Source organism: Mya arenaria, chromosome 1 (genome assembly GCF_026914265.1).
Source record: "Mya arenaria isolate MELC-2E11 chromosome 1, ASM2691426v1".
Taxonomy (NCBI): domain Eukaryota; kingdom Metazoa; phylum Mollusca; class Bivalvia; order Myida; family Myidae; genus Mya; species Mya arenaria.
In genome coordinates this window covers 26,432,718-26,454,804 of record NC_069122.1, presented here as the reverse complement: position 1 = coordinate 26,454,804, position 22,087 = coordinate 26,432,718, and the positions used below count along the sequence as shown (strand labels likewise).

General features: G+C 35.6%; 1 protein-coding gene across 2 annotated transcripts in view; it reads left to right on the top strand.

The window, feature by feature from the left end:
• LOC128233349 (secernin-1-like) overlaps nt 1-10,142 on the top strand; it is a 35,303-nt gene extending 25,161 nt beyond the window's left edge. For both annotated transcript variants that reach the window (XM_052947109.1, XM_052947037.1), the window contains exons 2-7: nt 3,336-3,520; nt 5,272-5,459; nt 5,944-6,069; nt 6,434-6,513; nt 6,795-7,022; nt 7,248-10,142. In XM_052947109.1, the coding sequence (XP_052803069.1) occupies nt 3,377-3,520; nt 5,272-5,459; nt 5,944-6,069; nt 6,434-6,513; nt 6,795-7,022; nt 7,248-7,741 (1,260 nt within the window). In that variant the 5' untranslated portion in view covers nt 3,336-3,376 and the 3' untranslated portion in view covers nt 7,742-10,142. The remainder of the gene's footprint in view (nt 1-3,335; nt 3,521-5,271; nt 5,460-5,943; nt 6,070-6,433; nt 6,514-6,794; nt 7,023-7,247) is intronic.
• Nucleotides 10,143-22,087: the final 11,945 nt, after the last annotated feature.

The window sequence follows — 22,087 nt, the reverse complement described above, 5'->3', positions numbered from 1 at the left end:
CATTGTACAAGTGTGTTTGCTTGATATACTTGTTGATCATGCTCTAACTCATTGTACAAGTGTGTTTGCTTGATATACTTGTTGATCATGCTCTAACTCATTGTACAAGTGTGTTTGTTCAATATAATTGTTGATCATGCTCTAACTCATTGTACAAGTGTGTTTGCTTGATATAATTGTTGATCATGGTCTAACTCATTGTACAAGTGTGTTTGCTCAATATAATTGTTGATCATGCTCTAACTCATTGTACAAGTGTGTTTGCTTGATATAATTGTTGATCATGCTCTAACTCATTGTACAAGTGTGTTTGTTCAATATAATTGTTGATCATGCTCTAACTCATTGTACAAGTGTGTTTGCTTGATATAATTGTTGATCATGCTCTAACTCATTGTACAAGTGTGTTTGCTCAATATACTTGTTGATCATGCTCTAACTCATTGTACAAGTGTGTTTGCTTGATATACTTGTTGATCATGCTCTAACTCATTGTACAAGTGTGTTTGCTTGATATAATTGATGATCATGCTCTAACTCATTGTACAAGTGTGTTTGCTTAATATAATTGTTGATCATGGTCTAACTCATTGTACAAGTGTGTTTGCTCAATATACTTGTTGATCATGCTCTAACTCATTGTACAAGTGTGTTTGCTCAATATAATTGTTGATCATGCTCTAACTCATTGTACAAGTGTGTTTGCTTGATATAATTGTTGATCATGCTCTAACTCATTGTACAAGTGTGTTTGCTTGATATACTTGTTGATCATGCTCTAACTCATTGTACAAGTGTGTTTGCTTGATATACTTGTTGATCATGCTCTAACTCATTGTACAAGTGTGTTTGTTCAATATAATTGTTGATCATGCTCTAACTCATTGTACAAGTGTGTTTGCTTGATATAATTGTTGATCATGCTCTAACTCATTGTACAAGTGTGTTTGCTTGATATAATTGTTGATCATGCTCTAACTCATTGTACAAGTGTGTTTGTTCAATATAATTGTTGATCATGCTCTAACTCATTGTACAAGTGTGTTTGCTCAATATAATTGTTCTTCATGCTCTAACTCATTGTACAAGTGTGTTTGCTTGATATAATTGTTGATCATGCTCTAACTCATTGTACAAGTGTGTTTGCTTGATATAATTGTTGATCATGCTCTAACTCATTGTACAAGTGTGTTTGCTCAATATAATTGTTGATCATGGTCTAACTCATTGTACAAGTGTGTTTGCTCAATATAATTGTTGATCATGCTCTAACTCATTGTACAAGTGTGTTTGCTTGATATAATTGTTGATCATGCTCTAACTCATTGTACAAGTGTGTTTGCTTGATATAATTGTTGATCATGCTCTAACTCATTGTACAAGTGTGTTTGTTCAATATAATTGTTGATCATGCTCTGACTCATTGTACAAGTGTGTTTGCTCAATATACTTGTTGATCATGCTCTGACTCATTGTACAAGTGTGTTTGCTCAATATACTTGTTGATCATGCTCTAACTCATTGTACAAGTGTGTTTGCTCAATATACTTGTTGATCATGCTCTAACTCATTGTACAAGTGTGTTTGCTTAATATACTTGTTGATCATGGTCAAACTCATTGTACAAGTGTGCTTGCTCAATATACTTGTTGATCATGGTCTAACTCATTGTACAAGTGTGTTTGCTCAATATACTTGTTGATCATGCTCTGACTCAGTGTACAAGTGTGTTTGTTCAATATACGTGTTGATCATGCTCTGACTCATTGTACAAGTGTGTTTGCTCAATATACTTGTTGATCATGCTCTAACTCATTGTACAAGTGTGTTTGCTCAATATACTTGTTGATCATGCTCTAACTCATTGTACAAGTGTGTTTGTACAAGTGTGTTTGCTCAATATACTTGTTGATCATGGTCTAACTCATTGTACAAGTGTGTTTGCTCAATATACTTGTTGATCATGGTCTAACTCATTGTACAAGTGTGTTTGCTCAATATACTTGTTGATCATGCTCTAACTCATTGTACAAGTGTGTTTGCTCAATATACTTGTTGATCATGCTCTGACTCATTGTACAAGTGTGTTTGCTCAATATACTTGTTGATCATGCTCTAACTCATTGTACAAGTGTGTTTGCTCAATATACTTGTTGATCATGGTCTAACTCATTATACAAGTGTGTTTGCTCAATATACTTGTTGATCATGCTCTAACTCATTGTACAAGTGTGTTTGCTCAATATACTTGTTGATCATGCTCTAACTCATTGTACACTGTGTTTGCTCAATATACTTGTTGATCATGCTCTAACTCATTGTACAAGTGTGGTTGCTCAATATACTTGTTCTTTTAGCAAACCTGCACTTTACATCAGTATATTTCATGATTTCATTTATAAATGGAAATGTCATTGAACACAATGCGTATTTGTCCTTGAACATATATATTAGAATATGGCGGAACTAATTTCGGTAAAACTTGATATAAACGCATGAGGTTATATTATATTTAGTAGATGTGTTATAAATGTCGTTCCATATTCATAATAACCTTTATCACATGTTCATAAATTAATGGACTTCAAATAATATACGGAACATTCGTGAATCAAATCTTAATCAAATTCAAAAGATGGGTCGTATGAACACAACGTTTAAAACAGACACTGTTGTTTTCTTTACTGAAATATGGGCTACATCAAAACCGTTTTTTAAAGTTGAAAGCACAAAAGACACTATATTGCCGTAGAACAGCGTCTGGTGACAATTAACATTGTTTGAATCAGAAAACAGCAGCATAAGTTTGGTTGAAAATGCAATTTGTAAAGGCTCAAAAGAACAAAATAACATGCCCTAATATCATTAAATGAATCATTTGCAATCTCTTCTCATTTTATAGCATAACAGCAAATCAGGATTCAAAATTTTTCACTGTTTCCTTCTTTCAAGCGTGCATTCTCTCATAGATAATTGGATTGTTGTGTGATATTTAGGTAACTTAATTAATAACATTCATCAAATGAGAACAACTCATAATATTTGCGCAATTGCTCAGGTACATTAATTACTCTGGAATTATCTTCTGTTTATAATAATACTGATGAAAGACTTAAATGGGACTTCATAGAATCGGAATATACTAGCTGGATAAAGAAACAGTGCAAGGTAAAACTTACCCGTTAGTGCATTACTCCAGAAAGACGGATTCACTCTGGAATGCGGAAGTACCCTTCTAAATAAGAAAATAGTTTATTTAGAACTAAGTATAAGAGATGCAATTTAATGCTTTATGAAGAATGACTTTACATCACATGTATTTCATTCTTTCGCAGATCTCCGACCCAGATTTGACGGTTGATCACAAAGATTGACAATGTCTGACATTCTAGTGGTGTTACCGCCTTTGACGGCTGACGGTTCGGTAATCTTCGCCAAGAACTCGGATCGACCGCCGACCGAAGTACAAGAAGTCGTGTATGTTCCGCCAGCCAGTCATGAACAGGGAACCAAATTACACGTGCGTACAATTCAGCTGCTATTCATTATCCTCATTTATTTGTTGTGACTTTCGAAACAAGAAACAATTGCTAAAAGGTTCGAAATAGAATTGTCCAAAATAAAAAAAAAACGATTATCGCATTGAGACAACATTTACCTAAAATAGAACCAAAATAGCTAGAACATTATTTATGACTATTTGGAATTTAGCTCAAAATCTCAAACTATGATAAAATACTTTTAAACTCAAAGTTTGTTGGCAAAATGCCAATATTGTCGAGCTCGCCACTGTCACAATCCCGAAAAGTTCTGAGTAAATATATTCTTCGACCTTCAATATAATTGTCAAACATCAATCTGACAAATGAGGACCGACGAACTTGACCTTGATCTTTGACTCACTTATTTGTGTGTTGCACTCTTTTAATGGTGAACATTTGTGTAAAGATATTTTAAATGGTGCCAAGTTTTCACCAGATCCAACCAAAACGTAGGGTATTTTGACCAAAGACCTTTGAGTGTGAACTTGACCTTTGACCTACAGAAATGTGTATTGAACGTGGAACGCCATCTTCAAATCATTGCCTAGGTATTTCAAAATCTCATAATGCAATAGTAAATTTATATTGTGTTAGTAATGTGAACAAATGATGGTACCTTCCGTATTAAAATCGATTGTTTATGTGTATCAAATTATAATGACCATGACAACGGAATGCGTATGAACGATATGCATACTACAATATATAAGCCTTAAGTATCAAATCCTTTGAATATGGATAGGTTCAGTGATATGGGGTTTCCAAACATCTTCAAGTCTTAAAGTGGCTCTAAATGTCAGTGTACAGTACAGCTCACTAGCCGTGATCATATAGTGGTAAGTACTTCGCGTTGTGCCCGCGACAACCCAGGTTCGAATCCTGGTCACGGCAAAAAGTATGCTTCCGCGCTGCTGTACTTTTTGTGTATTTTCATTCACGTTTATGATATACTAAATTGCATCTTCAACAACAACAACAACAACAAGACTACTATTCCTTCAAGTGCTACTACCTATCTTCTAAATTCACAACTTATTACAACCCCGTCTGGATGAAAATGGTTTATCAATCAATCAACAGAGATAATCATTTATATACTAGATTAAACCACATCAGGTATTTGGTGGTCACTACTTCGCGTTATTGCCGCGACTATACAGGTTCTAATCTTGGTTGCGACATTGTCTGTTGAACTTCATAATGAGCATAAGGATGTCACTGCTTTTGAGTCTTTCTCTCCCAGAAACTCGTGACGAATCAGTCTGGTGTATGCAACAGCTCAAACGGTTAGTTAATACAGGAATTGCAAAAATAAAAATGAAAAGTCAATTTGGCTTTGTGCGCACAGTGTATGAAATAATATATATACAGTTTATGCTTATAGAGATGAGGGCGTATCCCCCTTTCCCCTCAAGTACCCAATACCCTTCCATGCTCTACACATACAGTGCATAACGGATAGTATTAAACACAATTGAGAGTCTGCGTACGGAGTAATGATAACTTGACTTACTGCGTACAGCGTTATGCTTAATTGAGTTACTGCGTATTGTGTACCGCCTTTTTGGTTCCGATTTATCGGTAAATGAGGGGTTTCAGCCTAAGCAATTTGAAAAGAAGTAGTTTGATGTATTAAAACTGACAATAGGTGAATTTTTATTTTAACGAAATATTTAACCTTGTAGCTAGCAGTTCTTTTTATAGGGGTTGATTTCTCCGGATGTTTCAGTGTACTTTCATCGAGGTGGACCAGATCCCAGAGACGCGAGGGGTGATCCTAAGCAAGCCGGCCTGGTGCTGGGGAGCCGAGATGGGAGCAAATGACCGAGGTGTTTGTATAGGTAACACCGCCGTTTGGACACGCCTCTGTAGGCCCGGGGACCACGAGGAAAAACTGATTGGAATGGACCTGGTCAGGTAAGTTGTGAGTTTCTATTTTAGAGTTTTGAAGACGTAGTCATGAACAGAGGAGACAACTTTGAAATTATACAATAGCAAATACCTCTTAAAACACGATTTGGTTTAAGTAATAAAGAGTTGATTTATATGTTGATATTGATGATTTGTTCATGTGAACGGATTTAAGTGGATCTCTGGTCAGGTACGTGTGGATTGGCTTCAAGATCATGGAAGTTTTATATCAAAGATCTTAAGAGCGGTTCTGTACAGTACCGTTGGAAACCGCTATCTGTATTCTTTATGAAACTGCTCCCAAATCCAGTGTTTGGGGCGTCGTCATAGCAAAGATAGTTCATATGAAATAATTACGTGAAGACATAGATGATTGCTTTGCACATGGATAATTTACAACTACTGAAATAGAGTATGCATAAGTATTGCTTTGGCTTAATCACATACATCGAAAAGGGAAAATTAATAATATATATATATGTTCCGCTAGACTTGGCCTAGAGAGAAGTAGTACAGCAGGTGAGGCTATTGACGTCATATCTGGTCTCTTGGTGACGCACGGACAAGGTGGCATCTGCAGTGAGGACCACAACTTCGGACAGTGGACATATCATAAGTAAGGCCTAAACTAGGAACAAGAAGTAAAATAGCTATATTCCTTTTAAGGGTAAGCGGATTTCTGAGTTTCTGTACAAAGATTAAAACTCGGTAAAATAGAAAATTTCTGTAGGAGTTCTAATCAATTAAGAAGTTGTTCCAGATTATTTGATTTTTTCCAAAAAGTTAAGAAATATCTTTGAGCTTTTTTTCTATTGATAATTATAACAGTATTTATTCACTATATTTGCTGTTCATAATTTACTTCGACCATGGTGACTGAACAGTCGTCTGTAACGTGACCTTTGTCATCGTACAGTGACACACTGAGACAGTCCTAAGTTCATTCAGGTTCATAATAAAACCGCTATTGGACCTTTCAGCTCATTTGTGATCGCAGACAGGCAGGAAGCCTGGCTTCTGGAGACGGCTGATAAAATGTGGGCCGCTAAGAAAGTAACGAGTACGTACAATAACAAACTGCTATGAATTTAATTTACCCGTTCCGACCATTATTCATTATTTTATGAATCTTATTCTGAATGTTAGACGAGGTATACATTAAATTATGTAATAATATATAATTATGATAGCCGTTCCTTTAAAATATAAAGTCGTATGAGTTTATCGTGTGCTTTTCCTAAATCTGAGTACTGTTTTTAACAACCTCAAAATCTCAAACCCTCAAATTACAATCATATGAGAAAGATAACGAACGTGTGAAAAACAAAACTACTCTTGCAGATGGTGTTCTAGCAGTATCTAGTAGTCTTACCATAGGCACAGATGCGGATATGACGTCACTCGATCTTAGCTCACAAGCGCAAAATAGCGGATACTGGAAAGCAGACGACGGCGAGCTCAACTTCGCTAAGGCTTTCTCCGCCGATTATCCTGGAATATCACTCTCTGAAAAACAAACTCCCGGACACAGATTAAACTTTGTTCAAGACAGCCTACATAGTGTAAAAGGTAAAAACATCACTACATCTTCTCAATATGACAGTCACCAACGGCACACACGTGATCACATTGTTGTTTTTAAATAACAACAAATATAGAATCTTAGTTCTTATTTTTCTGAAGTTTGTGATCTATACGTTTATTTAAACCATGTTAAAATAAGATTGTATAATATTATGAATGCACGTCTGATTAATACCCTTTATACTAAGGTACAATATATGATATTTTCAGAAAAGATAAACATCAACCATGTATTTAAAATTCTACGGAACGAAGAAAGCAGCGTCAATTTCGTTGGCGAGTTGCTTACTGTGGGTAGTCAAGTGTCAGTACTTGCTCCACCCACCTCCAACCAGCCTTGCTGTCATTGGTTCACGGGCACACCAAACGCCAACGTGTCAATCTTTAAACCCTTCGTCTTTTGTGACTCCCCGAACATCGGTAGGTGGACTGTCTCGTCCACTTTTAGCGACACACCACGTGCTTCTTTCCAGACGACCATAGACCGACGGCACACACTTTATCGCGCGCATGAGAAAGGTCGAGAGTTGATGGAGACAGGAAGTCCCGCTGGTGTTCAGCTGCACGCGACATTGAGGCGGTTGGAAGCTCAGTGTGTACGAGAGGTTATGGAGTTTGTGAAAACGTACCGAGAGTCGGACATGAGTGAAGTGCGAGATCTGTTCAGTGATATTGCTGAGTCGGAAATAAAGTTTTACTCATGACACAATACTATCTTGGAGTTCGCTTTGAGTTAATTTGTGTTTATCGATGTTGTGGTTATATTTCCAAAGCGCACTAACAACATTACAACTATTGTTTATTAATGTTGACCACAACATATTAACCAGTCCTCATACATACCGCTAATAGTTTCCTCATATGCACAAAATAAACACTGCATATACCAGTGAAAAACATGCCAATTAAAAATAAATACTGATATTTCTGTAAAAAAAACATTGGTATGTTGTTTTGAATTCATGACATGTAAGCCTTGGCTAAAAAAAAGTAAGGCAAGAAAAGCCCATGTAAATAACTATAGAGGTATAACCCTTGAAAGTTGTTTTTTTCTGAAATATTCACTGGAATTATTAATAACCGTAAATCTAATTGGGTTGAACAAAACAACATTCTAAGTGATGCACAAAATGGCTTTAGAAAAGGTAGATCAACAGTTGATGCTATATTTGTACTGAATGCTATTGTTAGCAAAATTATAAATGAAAATAAACGTCTAGCATGTGCATTTATTGATTTTAAAAAGGCATTTGATAGTATATATAGAAATGGGCTATGGCTTAAGTTATATAATATGAGAATTCGTGGTAAGGTCTTAAATATTGTGTGGGATATGTATAGTAAAGTGCGAGCACAAATAAGAGGTTGTAACTCTTTTTCTGATTTTTTTAATGTTCCATTGGTTTGAAACAAGGTGAAGTTATGTCCCCGATATTATTTTCATTATTTTTAGATGATTTAGAATTGTACCTGATGGATACTGTTAGTTAAGGCATAAGTTTAGAAGAAATATGTTTTATTTTGATGTTATTTGCTGATGACATGGTTATAATGAGTAATTCGCCTGCAGATTTGCAAAATAGTTTAGACTTAATGTGTGAATATTGTAAAACATGGGGACTCGAGGTCCATCCAGCTAAAAGTAAAATTGTTGTTTTTCGTAAACGCGGACCCATACGTAATGATGAAACGTGGTTTTTCAATAATGTTCCACTCTATACTGTTGATAATTTTAATTATTTGGGAACGGTGTTCAACTATACAGGTAGTTTTGTTTTAAATCATGCTACAATAGTTGGAAAAGGCATAAAAGCGCTCAATGTGCTTAGATGTAACATAAAAGATTTGTATTTAAAACCTAGTACAATATGTCAGCTTTTTGATGCTTTTGTTACTTCAATCCTTAACTAATCTTGTGAAGTGTGGGGTTTTGGTAAAAACAAACAGTTGGAGAGAATCCATCTCGAATTTTGCAAATCATTACTGCATGTTAAGCAGTCTTCTTCAACAATTGCTGTTTACGCGGAAGTACATAGATTTCCACTTTTTATTAATAGACATGTACGAATTATTCAATATTGGTGTAATATTGTAAATAGCAATAACATAATTGTAAAAACATTGTATACAGCATTAATATCTGATACAGACAAGGGAAAAAAACAACTGGACTACAAATGTTAAAACTCTGTTAGAAAATGCTGGATATGCAAATGTTTGGTTAAACCCATTATGTATATTTAAAGAATCCTTGTTTAAGTTGGTAAAATATAATTTTGAATATGCAACTTATCTTGATTGTATACCATTCAAGTACCGTATAAGTTTCACCAAACTCAGACTGTCATCGCATCCCTTAAGAATTGAATCTGGTCGTTACGTAAATAACCGTGTAGCCCATAATCAAAGATATTGTTTTTTATTTGTAACTCAGGCGATATTGAGGACGAGTTCCATTTTGTTTGTGTATGTAGTGCTTATATTAATTTGCGCCTGAAATATTTAAATAAAAAATACTATACAATACCTAGTATGATCAAATGTGTTGATTTGTTACAGTCAAATACTAAGAAAGGTCAGCTAAGATTGTGTAAATATATATTTGAAGCATTTATTTTACGTAAGAATATTGTCAAATAAATTGTTTAGCATTCTATTTATAATTGTTAATTGAGTTGTCACTTTTCATTTTTAAACTTTGTATATATACACTGTACTTCATAAAGTCTACCCTCTCGATACTATTTCTTACTTTACATTCATGATTTAACAAATTACTGTGTATAGTAATTAAATAACCATCTTGTTGTGATACAACCTTAATGATATATGTTATATTATTATCTATTTTTGTTCTTCTTTCTTTTTCACGTTTTATTCTAAAAATTATTCACGTTGATCATATGTTTGTTTAACTCATAATATCATGTAACGAGAAGCATGTATATGTTTAAGTTACTTTAATAAATATTTTGAATCTTGAATCTTGAATCTTAAAGAGCAGTGAACTATCAAAACTTTAATTTAAGTACATTTTGGATGATACGATCTTTTATGCTTGTTGTATGGGTACCATATTATAAAGATAAAATGTAGTGCATTTGTTGTCGGTGTTCTTTTTTTTATAAATGCTTGTTATCGGAAAACACTCTTCAAAAACAATATTTTAGGATGTACTACCAACAAATGAAAGACAGTAAAGCATTTTACATATACTGTGTTAAACAGAATCTGAAAATATGCATTACTAGGCAAAACTGTTGCATATCTGAAATATCTATGAAATACGATTTTTGGCTTATCCTAGATTGCCAATCTGAAACAAAAAAATGTTTTCAGTTCTGAGGAAACTTAAAGGAATTGCAATAAAATAATATGTAAAAAAAATCGTCAACGTCCATTTTTGGACTGTAACCTACTACACTCTATGGACACTGCCTAACTACACTGAGTAAAACTAACTCAATCATGCTTTCCTCGCTTTTTCATAAACATGTTTGGTATTATTGAGTATTTATAATTTAGTTAACTCTATATGTTATTCCATCTTCTTATCAACCTTTTATATAACATTTCTATGACGAGTAGGCGTATTTACCAATAGATATGACAACAAACAAAAACAACAGTAGGTATGGCAATAAAATAAACGATGGCAATGTGAAATAAAGTATTTTCACTAACTTTCAGACTTTATTGAAAACTGAATTTTCAAGTACATATTTTAACTTATTTTGGGCACTCTAAAAATTTCAAGAGTGTTTTAATTGCAAATGTTACATAACAATTTGATCATGTCGCTCCCATTGTGTCCTTGTTCCGATGGTTCTTTTTCTCTAGGTGTCTTTGTTCCGATACTTGTTGATACATGGTGTACATGGTTATCAGGTGGAGATATTCTTACTTTTGCTTTTGGTTAAAACTGAAAGCCTACGCACATATCAATAAAGTATATATTATCCAGAATTTACAGCACAACGGAAACATACTCTTTTTTTTCGTAATCGTAAAGTAATAAATACCGAGTTATGTATTCTAATGGAACACGTTTTAAGATATCAACATATATTTGTAAACATATCGAACATCCAGATTGCATGGCATCAGTTTATGCATATATTGCTCACTACAATTGTTTCGTTTCTTTGAGTAAAGTCATTATATCAAAATGTGTTTCTATTAATATAATATTTGCAATCTGCATTTTGCATTCCGTGAGAGCAACACCTGGGAAATATACTTGCCGGAGTGTTGTACTCCTAGAAGTGCGTTGCCTGAAATATCAGGATTATTGACAAGTCTCCTTGCGGCAGGAGTGGGAGTTTAGAAAGAAACATTTATATCTGTCTTAATTTCCTGGGTGTGTCAAAGGTGTGGAAAACTTTGAAAAACACTCTCTCAAAAATCCACCTTTCAGTGACAATATCATTGTGTGTCTCTTCGTCTGGTAAAAAGAGAGAATCAAGTCGATCGTTCTTACTTTTGTAATCGCAATGAAAGGAACAAACAAAATCAGATAGTACCCATATTGTCGGTAGCTTTCTCCTGGGAGTTTTTTTTTAATAAAACGCAGACTGGTTGGATTGGACGGAAGATAGCGTTATGTAATTAAAAAAAGTGTTGGAAATTGCAGATATTGTGAATCTGTAATATGTAATACTATAAACTAAAGTCTTTGGAGAAGAAATGGGAAGACATGAACGAGATTATAAGTGTTATCAAGTGTTATCGATCAATGGCTATCACATATTTTTGCTATACTATAGAACTGCATTTAACAACGTTTTGTTTGTTTTTCTATTCACTGCCCGGCAGCCCGAACAATCACCATCTTTCGATTTTTTGTTAAAGGTTTAATTTTTGTCTCGTAGCGGTGTGTTTCATGTCGAGTGTTTGTTTGACAGTGCTCCAAGTGCCTTATGGCATGATATTTGTTATAAGTTAGGCCACTGGTCCTGTTTCCTTTTTTATTGGTCAGGACTAGAATGAATGTTGTAGTCGTTGAAGAAAAAATTAAATAGATACAGAATGAATACAAACATAAATGAAACACTGGGCTCATACAGTGTCAGATGCAAATTCAACTTGTCTGCTAAGTTTGAGAAGTACTTGATCAAAGTGGTCTACAGCCTGTTAACCCGTTTTGAAACTGTTCTTGAGACGTTTACAGCGTCTAAGGCTCAGTTCAAAGCAAACGAGCGTGAATAAACTAGCTGAACATGGTTTCATTACATAACAAAACAAACACACATCACGCTTACAAATGTTGATGTCTTTTGCTAACACTGATATTTTCTCTTTTTCTTCAAGCTTATGTCTTAAACATTTAATATTTGTTTGATGATATTCTATTGGACATGTGTGAGGTTTTGATCATGTGGACCGATTTAAGACCAAAGTGAACTAAAGTACTTTCACTGTCCGTTCCAATGCGCTTAGTAATCATTCAATAATATTACTGATGTATTGATTCATTGTGTGTTTCGTATAGTGCATGTTTGGCTTTGAATAAGTTTTTGTATAATGAGTATAACTTTTGGCTACTGAGCTTGTTTCTGTAGTTTTTCACATATGTTTCGATCATTGCGTTTTTAAACCAAGTTAATAATTGAACATTTCATTTATTGGCTTGTCCCTGTAGCTTCGTTTTCAGGACATTGCAAAATATTAACAGCAATCATGTCTGACATCACAACAAACTAAGTATCAAGCAGTCTATTTAATTTGTACAACTAACTACGCATCTTACTTGTATACAGCTGGTGTTATTGATATGGATTTTATCTTCTTATGAAAACAATTCATTGCTTCCAAATTGATACGAAAGAGGCGGGAGTATTTTTCTATATTTGTAAGTAGTAAATTACAATTACCATCCAGATAACGAGAACAGGTGTGTTTTATATTTAAAAACATTTTGTCTTGCAGACAGTCATGAACAGTGAAAAATACATGTGTATATGCGTGCAAAACTTTGTTTGCTTAAAAAGTCTAAGGGTTTTCAATAAATGAATCAAACAGATGTAACACTGGATAGTATGATTTCTGAAGCTGGTTAAACGACTAGAATCCCTCAATTAGATCTGCCGCCTGTATGCAGTACCAATTATTGTCAAACCCAAACAAATACCAATTTTGATATGTAAGCTTAAGGGTCTAAAATTGCTTAAGCCCAAACCATTTGATTAATGTGCATTAGGAAAATGAATTATTTTGCAAAATATTATAAAATTATAATTCAAAATGTGGTCGAGTCTAGTCTGGTGAATGATTTCACTTACTTTATCATAGCTTATACATCTGAATTTTAAGATGTTTACATCATTTATTATGTGGCAGGGGACAATTCCCGGCATTCATAATAGTCCATCAGAAATATGAAAAATGAGGAAAAAATGAGGAAAAAATGCACAGAAATAGTCAGGCAGTACATTGTATAGACTTAATGTTATAGAACAACGACAATGTGATTATTGGGGTAAAACGTTGGAAAATGTAAATTAGAATGAATTAGCATAGAATTTCTGGAATTTGCCAATAATTATTTCTAATTTTGCAATATAATTACCAGAACTACAGTTTAATAGATGGTATATTGCAGTGTAATATACCTTAAGTATAGAAACTACATAACTTTGTGAAATGTTATTCGTTTTTTCACCCCGCGCTGTCACCCTCTGCCGCATTATTACCCTTTCACGTCATGAAATTGACAATTCGCTTCAAATACTCCGCCATGTTGGGGTTTTATGCGCCAATTATGATTCATAAAACTGGCATTGCAACCTTAAAAACATTTAATATTTTGTAACTCTGGGTTATTCTTTTACATACATGCAACTGCGTTTTTAGTTGATAAGAGAAGCAATGCCATTGCCTAAATGTAGCTCTAGATATGCACAACATTTCAACGATGCTGGCATTCCCACAGCTGACTCCTTTGCATGCGGAGCAGGCCTTATACAATCAAATTATACCTTCGTGCAGTTGTATGCTACTGTATTGCACTATACAAATTTCATAATATGAGCACGAGCTGGTGCACGTTCTGTTGTCACTTGAAATGGTAGTTTGTTACTCACTAGTTTCCAATCCCATTCTAGTTGGTTTAAAACGGTATGTACTTTCCAACCTTGAATTTGTAGAAATACCCTAAAACTGAACTACTTAGCACATAGTACTCCATCATCACTTTTGACCCCAGCATTTTCATTCATTGACATTACAGAATCTTTCTCTCTAAACGTGAATTCTTTCACAGTTTTACCAACCGCTGTAGCTACCACATTTACACCGATCTGTATTGCTTTATCAGCATTACCCTCCTATTGTGCAACACCACTGGTTGTACTTTTCATATCTGCTTCAGATTCAAATGGATTTGTTTCTTGCATGTACAGTTTTACAATTTCTATGTAGTTTCTGTCTCGAGTTTGGGTTGTTGTTGTGGTCTCCATGTGCTGTTCACTTGTAGAATACATAACACCACTCAAACTCTGCATAGCTTCATTTATCTTTTCAAAGATACGATGCAGTCATTGTTTGAAACTATGATCATCACACACAGTCTGCCTTAAAATAAAAGGTTTAAAACTTTGTGATCATGGAGTTTCATAATAAAAAGCATCATTGTACTAAACCTGGGAACAAATATAGAAAACATTATTAGAAATAAAAACGACTTGTATTAGCTAATCTTTTCTTCCAAATGATAACCCATGTAAACTATTTGAAGAAATGACGTCACAGGCCAAAACACTCCTAGGCAGCCGAAAATGGTTTTAAAAATAACATGAATCATATGAATATATTCTGTTTCAGGAATTCATCTCCAAAAACCAGAAGGCAAGTTCTCTTCAAAATATTGCCTTTATATCCACGGTTTAAATAAAATCCAAGTAATTCATTGAGTCTTTCTGTCCAGGTACCTGCTGGAAACATTTTAATTTTACGAATTTTCTTTAAAACATCACCACAAAAAAACGGGTTAATTTTATCCAGTTATTGGCAAACTCCAGAAATTCCCATTGCTCTTCACATGATTCAGTTTGCAATAACGACCCTCTATCTGCCTTTGGAAATCGAGTTAAAGAGAATCAAGTCGACGGATCTGACTTTTGTAATTTCAATGAAATCACGAAATGTCACTTAGCATAAATATTGTGCACAGTCAGTTTTACTCCGGGAACTAATATATTAAGTAAATCAGACAAATAAATCTAACTGAACGATGACATTGCAAGGACATGTGTTTAATGTAGTGACATTGTGGTCACCGTGTTATTTGTTCAACGATATTTAAAATAGCGCTTATGTACAATACTCAATCAATTGATAATAACCCTGTATGGAAACATTGCATGTGTCCACGCCATTTAAATTAAGAACACAAGATTTGTACCAGAAGTGTATAGCTCATCATTTACATTGTCGTGAGTTCAGGTTTACAAACTGTTTCAAGTCTATTTCTGAACTCAAACTCAATAAGGCATTTTTGAAATGACAAAATATCCATTTAATTTTGTACAAGTAATTAAACACATCCATCCATGTGCTAAAGTACAGAATACATTGCTACGATCAATGTCCGGAGACCTTCAGTAAATCCTGTTTTCCGGTTAGAGGTTGGTAGATGAGGTTTTCCCTTTTTTCTGAACGTGCCAATGCGGCTACTCCATCATTTACCAATGACGCCATTTAAATATTTGTTAAACGTTTATTGTCTTGAAGCGTTGTGTCTCTTGTCGGGTGATTTGAAAATGATCCTTGTGCCCTTAATGGGGGCCGTTGTTACAATGTTCGCTGCTGGGCCTTCCCCTGTAGTTGGCAAAATTGTTATGAACTAGAATGACTGATACATTCGATGAAAATAACAAACATAGATTGAACATCAATTCAAAACATCCCATGAAGCTAGCAAAGCACGCAGTGTCAGATGCAAATTGCCCCTGTCTGTTACAATTGAGAACCACTTTATCAAAGAAGAATTCCAGAAGCGTGTTATTTCCACAAAATAAGTCTGCTCTGCAGAATGTTTATTGAGAATGTTCAGGTAAATTTAATTTCGTTTAAGAATAAATTCTTATCAAATGTGTTTGAAAATTGTTTCTTACAATTGTAAGAAAGATGAAAAAATAACAACAACAATATTTTGGTTAATTTGTATATGTTTGATCACAAGGATATTTACTCTTCTTTCTTTAAGTTGATGCTGGCTTCGATGAGGCTATTACGTTTTTATCAATTTCATCTTATTGATAAATATTTGGACACGTGTGATGTCATGATCACGTAAAGCAGTTTTTGATAACGTTATATTAGTTGTTATGTCATCAGCGTCTATTTTCTTTTGACGTAGTCATTCTGAATTCAAACCTTCAAGGTGTTGATCTTTGTACCTTTTCAAAATATCGTTGAAAACTTAGGCTATTTAATGTAACAAGGAGTTGGTCCTTGTACCTTTTCGAATTATAGTTGAAAAGGCTGTTTGATGCTCGAAGTCTCCTTCAAAAACTAAATAATGAGTACGAAATAATAATTCTTTATTTGCCACTTGCTCGTACATATCTTGTCCAAGGTATTTTTTCTGAACATAGTGAATATATACCCCGAATATATCTTCAAACAGAACTCTCGGCAGGATCCCATATTTCCTTAACGAGCAGGGTGGAAAACATAGATTGTAAATGGTGATACGGCGATTTTACAATGTACGCTATTGCCGTAAGATCATACTTTTATGAATGAGTGGCAGGAGACTTAAATACACAAATTCCAATAAAACAAGCAGTTGATGCAGAGACAGTTGCTATTGCCACCTGTCTGTTAATTTGAGAACTACTCAATCGAAGAAGTCTTCCAGAACCCTGTTATCTATACAAAATGTGTGTGATCTGCAGAATGTTAAGTATTTTTAAGAATGTTTGTATGACTTTATCAGCGTTAAAATATTTAATTTTAATCGAACAGGTGTGAATAATAAATCGTAAACTTGTTACATTACGTAATAGGAAGGACACCAACAACATTTTTCTTGTTTGGTAAATTTGTATTTCTTGAGATCACCAGGAACTATGTTATTACTTTCTTTAAGGATGCCGGCTCTGATGATACTTACGCATTTAATTTTGCTCTTATTGATAAATGTTTGGACACCTGTGCGGTTATAATAAATGTTGGGGCATTTGTGACGTTGTGATAAATGTTAGGACACCTGTGACGTTGTGATGAATGTTGGGACACCTGTGCAACTGTGATAAATGTTGAGACACATGTGACGTTGTGATAAATGTTGGGACACCTGTGGGGCTGTGATAAATGTCGGGACACCTGTGCGGCTGTGATAAATGTTGGGACACCTGTAAGGGACACCGGTGGGGTTGTGATGAATGTTGGGGCACCTGTGAGATTGTGATAAATGTTGGGACACCTATGGGGTTGTGATGAATGTTGGGACACCTGTGATGTTGTGATAATTGTTGGGACACCTGTGAGGTTGTTATAAATGTTGGGACACCTGTTACCTTGTGATAAATGTTGGGACACCTGTTACCTTGTGATCAATGTTGGAACACCTGTGGCGTTGTGCTTAATGTTGGGACACCTGTGAGGTTGTGATAAATGTTAAGACACCTGCGACGTTGTAATAAATGTTGGGACACCTGCGAGATTGTGATCAATGTTAGGACACCTGTTACCTTGTGATAAATGATGGGGACACCTGTGAGGTTGTAATAAATGTTGGGACACCAGTGAGGTTTTGGGAAATGTTGGAACACCTGTTCGGCTGTGATAAATGTTGGGACACCTGTAGGTTGTGATAAATGTTGGGGATACCTGTGAGGTTGAGATAAATGTTGGGAAACTTGTGAGGTTGTTATAAATGTTAGGACACCTGTTACCTTGTGATAAATGTTGGCACACCTGATACCTTGTGATAAATGTTGGGACACCTGTGGCTTAATGCTTAAAAATGGGACACCTGTGAGGTTGTGTTACATGTTGGAACACCTGTGACGTTGTAATAAATGTGGGACACCTGCGAGATTGTGATAAATGTTGGGACACCTGTTACCTTGTGATAGATGTTGGAACACGTGTGGCGTTGTGCTAAATGTTGGGACACCTGTGACGTTGTGATAAATGTTGGGACACCCGTGAGGTTGTGTTAATTGTTTGGACACCTGTGAGGTTGTGTTAAATGTTGGGACACCTGTTTCCTTGTGATGAATGTTGGTACACCTGTTTCCTTGTGATGAATGTTGGAACACCTGCTTCTTTGTGATAAATGTTGGGACAACTGTGACGTTGTGCTAAATGCTGGTACACCTGTGACGTTGTGCTAAATGTTGGGACACCTGTTGCCTTGTGATGAATGTTGGGACACCTGTCACGTTGTGCTTAATGCTGGGACACCTGTGACGTTGTGCTAAATGTTGAGACACCTTTTACCTTGTGATGAATGTTGGGACACCTGTGACGTTGTAATAAATGTAAGGACACCTGTGGGGTTGTAATAAATGTTGGGACACCTGTGAGGTTGTTATAATTGTTGGGACACCTGTGACGTTGTGCTAAATGTTGGGACACCTGTTACCTTGTGATGAATGTTGGGACACCTGTTACCTTATCATAAATGTTTGGACACCTGTGAGGATGTAATAAATATTGGGACACCTGTGACCTTGTGATAAATGTTGGGACACCTGTGACCTTGTGCTAAATGTTGGGACACCATTGAGGTTGTAATCATATTGGAACGCCTGTGAGGTTGTGATAAATGTTGGGACACCTGTGACGTTGTGATAAATGTTGGAACACATGTGAGGTTGTTATAAATGTTGGGACACCTGTGACGTTGTGATAAATGTTGGGACACCTGTTACCTTGTGATGAATGTTGGGACACCTGTTACCTTATGATAAATGTTTGGACACCTGTGAGGTTTTAATAAATGTTTGGACACCTGTGACCTTGTGATCAATGTTGGGACACCTGTGACCTTGTGCTAAATGTTGGGACACCATTGAGGTTGTAATAATGTTGGAACGCCTGTGAGGTTGTAATAAATGTTGGGACACCTGTGACGTAAATGTTGGGACACCTGTGACGTTGTGATGAATGTTGGGACACATGTGAGGTTGTGATAAATGTTGAGACGCCTGTGAGGTTGTGATAAATGTTGGGACACCTGTGACGTTGTGATAAATGTTGGGACACCTGTGACGTTGTGATAAATGTTGGGAAACCTGTGACGTTGTGATAAATGTTGGGACGCCTGTGCGGTTGTGATAAATGTTGGGACGCCTGTGAGGTTGGGGGTAAATGTTGGGACACCTGTGAGGTTGCGATAAATGTTGGGACGCCTGTGATGTTGTGATAAATGTTGGGACACCTGTGACGTTGTAATAAATGTTGGGACACCTGTTACCTTGTGATGAATGTTGGGACACCTTTGACGTTGTGATGAATGTTGGGACACCTGTGACGTTGTGATGGATGTTGGGACACTTGTGAGGCTGTGATAAATGTTGGGACACCTGTGACGTTTTAATGAATGTTTGGACACCTGTTACCTTGTGATGAATGTTGGGCCACCTGTGCGGCTTTGATAAATGTTGGGACACCTGTGCGGCTTTGATAAATGTTGGGACACCTGTGAGGCTGTGATAAATGTTGGGACACTTGTGACGTTGTAATTAATGTTTGGACACCTGTTACCTTGTGATGAATGTTGGGCCACCTGTGCGGCTTTGATAAATGTTGGGACACCTGTGAGGCTGTGATAAATGTGTGGACACCTGTGACGTTGTGATGAATGTGTGGACACCTGTGATAACTGTTGGGACACCTGTGCGGTTGTGATAAATGTTGGGACACCTGTGGGGCTGTGATAAATGTTGGGACACCTGTGACGTTGTGATAAATGTTGGGACACCTGTGACGTTGTGATAACTGTTGGGACACCTGTGCGGTTGTGATAAATGCTGGGACACCTGTGACGTTGTGATAAATGTTGGGACAACTTTGAGGCTGTGATAAATGTTTGGACAGCTGTGAAGTTGTGATAAATGCTGGGACACCTGTGAGGTTGTAAGAAATGTTGGGACACCTGTGACGCTGTGATAAATGTTGGGACACCTGTGCGGTTGTGATAAATGTTGGGACACCTGTGACGTTGTAATACATGTAGGGACACCTGTGATGTTAAGGAAAATGTTAGGCCAACTTTTGGGTGGTGTAAAGTGTTGGATCACCTGTGAACTTGTGATACATGTTGAGACATCTTTGACGTTGTGATAAATGTTAGTACACCTATGACGTTATGAAAAATATTTGGACACCTGTGACGTTGTGGTTAAGTTTAATCCCCCAGATATCTATTTTGTTTCAATGTGTGCACTAACTATGCCACTGCGATTATCCAAACATTTATTATTAACGATATTTGAGTTGCAACGATATCTATGTCTATTTTCTTATGACGTTGTATGTTTCATATAGTGTCTGCTTGGCTTTGCCTTTTTAACTAAGTTCAAATTTGAACAGTTTATTCAAATCAGTGTAGCTCCCTTTGTTTTAAGGTCAACACAAACTATTAACTAACATTATATCTAACTTGTATACAGTTTCATGTTCGAGGATGCTAATGTTGAAATTAAAACTGGAGTCACTATTGAATATTGCGACCTAAAGGCAGGAGTGAAAGAGTGAATCTTTATTTGACACTTGCTCGTCCAATTCTAATCATATTGTGCATAGAAAGACATAGTGATTTTATTATTTAAATATATTGACGAAACTTACACATAATTTTGTCATGAACGAACTAACTTTCTCCAGTTAAGCATATGTAACACCTGCAGACACATTTTGTCAGAGGGCGACTGCAACAAATATTGCTTCAGAACAATAAACGTAAGTGTTGTTAAACAGCTGGAACAGATGCAACCCTTCAAGACAAATGCACATTTCTTGCACCTCTTGTTTATTGCATTTCTCATGCAGTGGAACATAAAATAACAGTAAGAGAAAAGATATAAATATTGGTATGTTTCCTCTACGAATCTCCAGTTATTTGCATTTTCAATTTGCTATAAAATGAACCATCCTTTATGTATAAAAAAATCTCAAAAATACTACTAGTTTCGCTACGATTGCTTTTTGGGGGCTTATATTGGAAACCACAGAAAAGAAACGTAAATACATCTCATTTTCGTACTTATTACATGATAATTTTTTTAATAAAACTGTATACATATAGAGTTTTATCAGTGGTTTTTTTAATACTAGTATTCCATTGTTTCATACAGTGAAAATATCAAATTGATTTTTTCACTAATTTGAAATTTTATCCCGCTCTTAGTTTCAAATTAAACGTCAGCGAGAACCAGGCCCCAATTTCTCGAAACTTTTTAAGCTAAACAGGCTTAAGTAGCTTATTTCAATTAGCCAAGATAATACTAATAATGGATTTTAATAAATGAAAAATGGTTTCTTCTAATAAGCAAACAGATATTTCTTATATATTTTTTGAAAACTCTTAAAGAAATAAATATATAACGCACATTATAGAACAACAAAAATAGTGAGTTTAGCTTAATCCTGTTATAAGAGACTAAAGAAGTTTCGAGAAATTGGGGCCAGGGCTGGGGCACACTTTCGACGACGTCATCTCCGAAATGACGTTACGCACGCATACAAATTGGCACGTTTTTCTAAAACAGTGTAATTAAATCATTTTTTAATTACTTTTAACATCAATTTTAGACATATGATAAAAAAGAAAAGTTGCTTGTTTCAGTGTAAGATAGCAATATAACTCACCTCGTGAACACTAAAAGAGGATATTTCACTCCTGACAACGCCACTCGTGAAATATAGCTTTTGGTTCTCACTCGGTGTTTTTACCAGTTTGCCATGCCCTTGACCATTGACCTAATGACCCCAAAAGCAATAGAGTGTACATGTGTGTACTGACCATGAGCAAAATACATGAAGCAGACGACGACTTCGCCGCGGTCTGCGATGAAGGGCTAGAATATTGACAT